Source organism: Euprymna scolopes, chromosome 43, assembly GCF_053919585.1.
Source record: "Euprymna scolopes isolate OS-2025 chromosome 43, ASM5391958v1, whole genome shotgun sequence".
In the NCBI taxonomy this organism is placed as follows: Eukaryota; Metazoa; Mollusca; class Cephalopoda; order Sepiida; family Sepiolidae; genus Euprymna; species Euprymna scolopes.
In genome coordinates, this window is record NC_136524.1 from 33,776,364 (window position 1) to 33,782,574 (window position 6,211).

Sequence of the window (6,211 nt, forward strand, 5' to 3'; positions counted from 1 at the left end):
TGAAGTCGCCAAAACAGACCAGGTCATTCTGGAATTTTGGTAAAGTTCTTTTTCACATTCATGGGCGAGTTCATTTCCAGCTGTATATCAAGGGATGGTTGTAAACAAATCCGTCCCCTAAAACATTTCTATCCCTTAGATATTAAGGAAGTTTCTTCTGCAGATCATGCAAGGACTGAATTTGAAGAAGAGGTAGGGGTAGAAATGATGGTTCTTCTTCAATGATATGTTGTGATGAATACAACAGATGTGGTTTTGACTATGTGGGAGTCTCTGAAAAAGAGACTTGTGGAGATTGGCTTTATCCAGATTGTAAGAGTTAAAGCTCTTTTGCTAATGTTATGTAAAGCACTTGTAAACAAAGCTTCTTGTGTCTCATTTAGTTTAAAGAGAAGATATGTCTTGAGACTAAAAAAAAAAAAAATAATAATTCTTCGATTCTTATAACGTTGAGTTAAAACAATCAATTGTACATTACGTGTTGTAAAATTATTCTTGATTGTAAAATTTAAAACAAACGTTTTTTTTACATTACTTCTATGAAACATGTAGTATTCCTTCCTCGACTAGCATCACTTAAAAACATTAATTAAAATTTTTTTAAAAAAATTTAAAGAGGTTCAAATGTAAATTATACAATTAAAAAATGGAGGGACATTTTATTATTCCACAAGTGTTAAAAAAAAGTAATGAATATTCATAGATCTTGCTTTTTCTTTTCTTTTTTTTTTTTTTGAAGGTGTCGGAATTCACATTGTCTGGAGCATTTCCGCCATTGCATTTTGCAAGTTGCCTTTGAACGTTTTTCCCTTTTTTTTATGTAGACGCATGACACACCAAAGGTGCAGTTTCAGTTTCCAAGTCGACTTTACTGCATAAGGATGTGTTATGGTTAATTTCTAATTCAAGAGAAATTTCCCTGCTTTATTCTCACAGAACTCATGCTTCTGTGAATGAATCCCCTTTGTAGGGAGTTTGAATTAAGTCCCAATTGAAAACTTGTATAAAATAAATTACCGATTCAACTCCATTTTTCTCATGGACTTTATAAGAAATTTTCAATCGTACGGTGATACAGATAGTTGCTATTCTTCCAAATCCTTCATTTGCATCCAATCAAGAAGGATGGAATACTCGGAGAGGCTACTAACAGCCCTGGTGACAGGCAGAGGTCCATCGCTTCTGCAGTCAGTGACTGGATCGAGAAATTCATTCAAGGTAGGTGCTCTAGCTTTGAAAATTTAGTATCTTAAAGAGTCTTTCATTTCTGTGAATTTTCTTTGCACAAACGGTGGAAGAGACAAAAAGCGAATACTTGGATGAATGGGTCAAAATGCATCTAGTTAAAAAGATTGAGAATCACCATCGATTCCACGCTACAAAGTTTTGATGGCCTTGTATCTGATCTGTAACATTTGTTTACCTTTTTTTTCTTCGCAAGTGTATTTTTGGGGAAGCGGAGTAGCTAAATTTTCCTGCACATTAAAAGTAGACCTTGTTTTAAACTTTGCTCTCGTGGTCAAGTAAATAGGAGCATGTGTTATTGCACTGTTGAGTGTATGGTTTGTGGTAGTTGCACACCATACACGTCGTTTGGTAAAACAAATATATAAAACATGAAGTGTTTTATTTATTTGTATACGTCTTTCTATAAAAGTCCCGCCATGATAATACCTTATTTTGTAAATAGTTGATTTTGGGGGTATTTTTTTACGACCTGTCTCAGCGTCGTATAAACACCCTCAAGCACCCCATGTTAAGAACGGCTTTCGGAATAAACATCCCCACTCCCCATGTTAAGAACGGCTTTCGAGGTTGGGGGGGGGGGTATTCCGAAAGCCGTTCTTAACATGGGGAAGTTGGGGTGTTTATAATATGCTGGGGCACGTCGTAAAATTTTTTTGTACCATTGACTATTACAATGCATTTTAATAAATAAGTGGCTTTCTTCAAGATGAGCACTGTGTTGACAAAGGCTTTTTTCCGTCCTGTCGACTGAACGAAAAAAAAAAAACTTTATTAAAAATCCCTCCCACGTCTTTTAAGATGTTTGATTAAAAAAAAAAAAAAAAAAAAATGTAACTCATGGTTTAAAAAACATTTTTTTTTTTAAATATAAAGGCTTTTTCTATCCAGCCGACAGGACAGCAGAAAGCCTTTTGAAAACCGTTAACCACAGAGGTGCTGATTTTGAATAAAACCAAATAAGAGTGCAATTACTAAAATAGTTATTACGTTTACTTGTTTGCTATTGGAATGCATGCGATTCCAAGAGTTTATAACTACTGGAATACACCCCCCCCCCCGTCACTCTTGAAAAGAATTGGAAAATGACGAGAGACTTGTCTCATGATAGGGCTAAGGGAAAGAATCGCCAAAGCAAAAGTTGTTAGTTGAGCGAGAAGTGAAGACCAAAAACGTATTTTGTGATTGATAAGAGGAGTGGGGTAAACAGTTTAGTTTACAGGCCGTGCCATGTTTTTAGATAGATTTTTCGAGTTAAAAGATACCGTAAAAAATGAATTTAAGTTTTCTAAATTATTAGGTGAAAGTACAAAATAGTTAAAGTCCCCTCCCCATGCTAAGAATGGGTTTCTAAAAAATAAAGTTATTTCAGTAGTCTGCAAATTGCAGAAGTACTACAGTTTTTGTTTGTTTGTTTTGTTATTGTTTTGGTATTTGTAATGAATGAGCAATCCAGAGGATTTCAGTACTTTGATGGACAATTCAGAGTTAGTGCTGGCTGGAAAGCTTACGATTTGAAAGTCACGAGGAAAAAAAAAAAAAAAGAAAAGCAGATCTTATACTAAGAATTAGAGTTCTTTTTTGTTTGCTTTGAATTTAATTTAAAAATAAAAATGCAACTTTTGGTAAATTTTTTACTTACTTTCTATCTTAACAATCACCTTTAAAATGTCGACTTTAAAGGTTTTAGGGTATGCTGAAAACGAATATCGCATTTAAAGTTTCCGCATATTAAGCAATATAATTCCTTATGTTATACATGGTGACCATTATTATAGGTGCAAGAATATACGAAAAATATACGCGCCTACAACAATAGCCACCACTTATGACATAAGGAATTACATTGCTTACTGTGCGGAGAATTCAAATGCGATATTCGTTTTCAGCATACCCGAAAACCTAGAAAGTTGTCATTTTAAAAGTAATTAAGGTGGAAAGTGAATATGGTACTGATGCGTTTTTGTTACCGTGCTGAAATAACGTTATTATTTTGAAAGCCATTCTTAACATAGGGATGGGAAGGTGTTTTGTAACTAAAGATATCGTAAAACTTGAATTTAACCTGAAAGACTGTTTAAAAATAACACGGAAACAAAAGTCCATAAGCACCGTAAAAATTTACCAAAATTAAAAATATAAAAAATAAAAAAATAAATTGACTTTCGAACCGTAAACTGCTTCGGCCATTTCCAGAGTTAACTTCGGATTATCCGTCGATACTCGGGACAAACTCAGTCAGTACTGACTGAGTGCACTTATTGATCCGCGTTTTTTTTTTTTTTAATATTTTCAAGTTTAAAGTTTAGCGATCATTTTTTTTTAATTAAATTGTTAGGTGAAAGTACAGAATAGGTAACAACAACACCCTCCCGTCCCCATGTTTAAAATGGCTTTCTAAATAAAAAAAAAAAAAAAAAAAACGTTATTATTTCAGCATGGATCAATAAGTGCACGAGTACCCTGTAATCTTTTGAATATTCATTTATTAAAATGATAAAACGCTATTTTTTTATTGTTTTTTTTTGGGGGGGGTGCTAGTGCACTTACTGATCCACGCTATTTTTTAAATCGTATTTCCAAGTTTAAATTGGATAAAAAAAAATATCAATGTTTTGGTACTCGTGCAGTTAGTTGTGCAGCGTGCACTTATTGATCCGTGCTGAAATAATAACGTTATTATTTACAAAGCCATTCTTAACATGGGGAGGGGAGAGGGTTTTGTACCTATTCTATACTTTAACCTTACAATTGAAAAAAAAAAACATAAAATTTTAATTAAACTTGGAAATACGATTTAAAAAATAGCGCGGATCAGTAAGTGCATTAGCACTAATGTTTTTTTTTTTATTCAATTGTAAGGTTAAAGTATAGAATAGGTACAAAACACCCTCCCCTCACCTTAAGAATGGCTTTTTAAATAACGTTGTTATTTCAGCACGGATCAATAAGTGCACTGCAGTGACTGCACTAGTACCGTTTTTTGTTTGTTTGTTTGTTTTGTTTGTTTTTGTTTTTTTCGTGACGAAGATATTGTAAAGTATCACAGAAAATTGTTGATTGGAAGATACAAAAAAAAAAAGCAAAACAACAACAAAAAAAGAAACGCTTTTAGTTTAGAATTTGTGATTTGTTTATACTTACCCGGTAATAATAGACGAAGAAGACATAACATCGCTGAAACATACTGGATTTGGTGTAATGGAGTTTGTTTGTACCCACGGCATAGAAGACGGCACTGTATGTTGCCAAGTCACTCCGACTCCAGGAGCCGTGCTCGGTGTGGTGGCCGTTGAAGTCTGTAGGTAGGGATTTGACCCGACATGATGATAGTGCATATTAAGATGTTGACTGTGTGGCGAAATACCCGCGTGCATTATGGAGACAGGGGGAGATCCCATCAAAGAATACGACTGAGTCGGCGACGTAAATGTAAAACCAGTCTGAATGTGCTGGGCAGACGGCAAACCACCGTAGTTCAGAAATAAGGACAATGGAGGGCCAGGTGGCGAAAGAACTGTCGAAGTGTACGAGGAAGAGACGGTGTTAGTTGTGCTTGAGGGTACGGACGAACCACCCATGGAAGAGAAATGGGCAGCACATGGCAAACCTATACCCGGCATGTAATTATTGTTAGGAAATTGGCCAAAGCCTGCAGGGTTCGTCGACATTGGGGACAGACTACAAATTGTTACTTCAGCACCTAAAATCATGTCCCTCGTAGTACATAGACTTAGACAACGTGAACACCCCCCCAAGAAGGGGCTTATTATTCACTCCTTGCGGGAGGAGGGGGCGTCTACGAAGGCGATATGTTTATGCTGAGGATGTCGGGTGCATACACACCAACCCCCCCAGACGAAGAATGTTGAGACGTCGATGGAAATTAGTAAATAAATATATACCAAATATTTGTTAGTTTTTGTGTTTGTGTGTGTGTATATTTGGGTATAACTATTTTCTTTGGCTTTATAATTAGTAAAAATATGCAGAGGTAATAGCCTTACAAACAAATATATAATATATATATATATATATATATATATATATATATATATATATATTAGGGGAGAGAGCACGATTAAACAGGGGGCTTTTTCTTGTTTTTGCTTCTTATTTTTTTTTCTTTCTTTCGTTCGTTCAGTCGTTCACGTAAAACAAATTTGCTGCGTCGAAAATATTTTGAAACCAAAAAAAAAACAAAAAAAAACAACAGGATACAAAACGTGAATTTGATTCTGGCTTACATAGATCCCCTCGAACTATTTAAAACAATAAGAGGTTTTCTGAAGGAGAAGTCATTTTTAGTGAACATCAATTTGTTGTGTCGGTTCGAGAGAGGGAGAGACAGAAATAGAGAGCGGCCACTTTAGCCTCGTTTTGCCTTTTTGCCGAAAACCAATCCAACCTCCCAACACAATGGAAAATCACTTTTCAGCATTTGCTATCTTTTACAGAAATAATTATAAAATGAAGTATACAACAGTTGTATAAACCCATATATGAATTATTGATCTTTGATATTATTTTTTTATATTAATTTGACCGATTAATAACTTTACGACAGTATACGATCAATTGTTGGCACGTACGTAGTTTTTGGCAATAATACATGTGCTCGTCTATGTGTGTGTGCGTGTCCGCACACACGCACGCACGCGCGTGTATGTGTTGGTATTTACATCTTACAATGAACACTGAAATAAATATATGTATAGGAGAGATTACTTTTGTTGTTGTTGTTGTTGTTGTTAGGTTTTTGTTTCTTTGCAACTGAAACGCGTTTATATTTGTGTGTTATGAAACTTATTATTTAGCATAGTCCGCAACATCTGTATACGCATAACGAATTCAGTAGTAGTAGTTTTTGTACAAAAGTAAATGAATTTAACAATCTCTTGCAATAAGAGCACATGCACGTGTTTGCGTGATAATATATATATGTGTGTGTGTGTGTGTGTGTGTG

General features: G+C 34.9%; 1 protein-coding gene across 2 annotated transcripts in view; it reads right to left on the reverse strand.

The window, feature by feature from the left end:
- Positions 1-5,104, reverse strand: part of LOC145268273 (uncharacterized) — a 99,392-nt gene extending 94,288 nt beyond the window's left edge. For both annotated transcript variants that reach the window (XM_080123645.1, XM_080123644.1), the window contains exon 1: positions 4,390-5,104. In XM_080123645.1, the coding sequence (XP_079979771.1) occupies positions 4,390-4,958 (569 nt within the window). In that variant the 5' untranslated portion in view covers positions 4,959-5,104. The remainder of the gene's footprint in view (positions 1-4,389) is intronic.
- Positions 5,105-6,211: the final 1,107 nt, after the last annotated feature.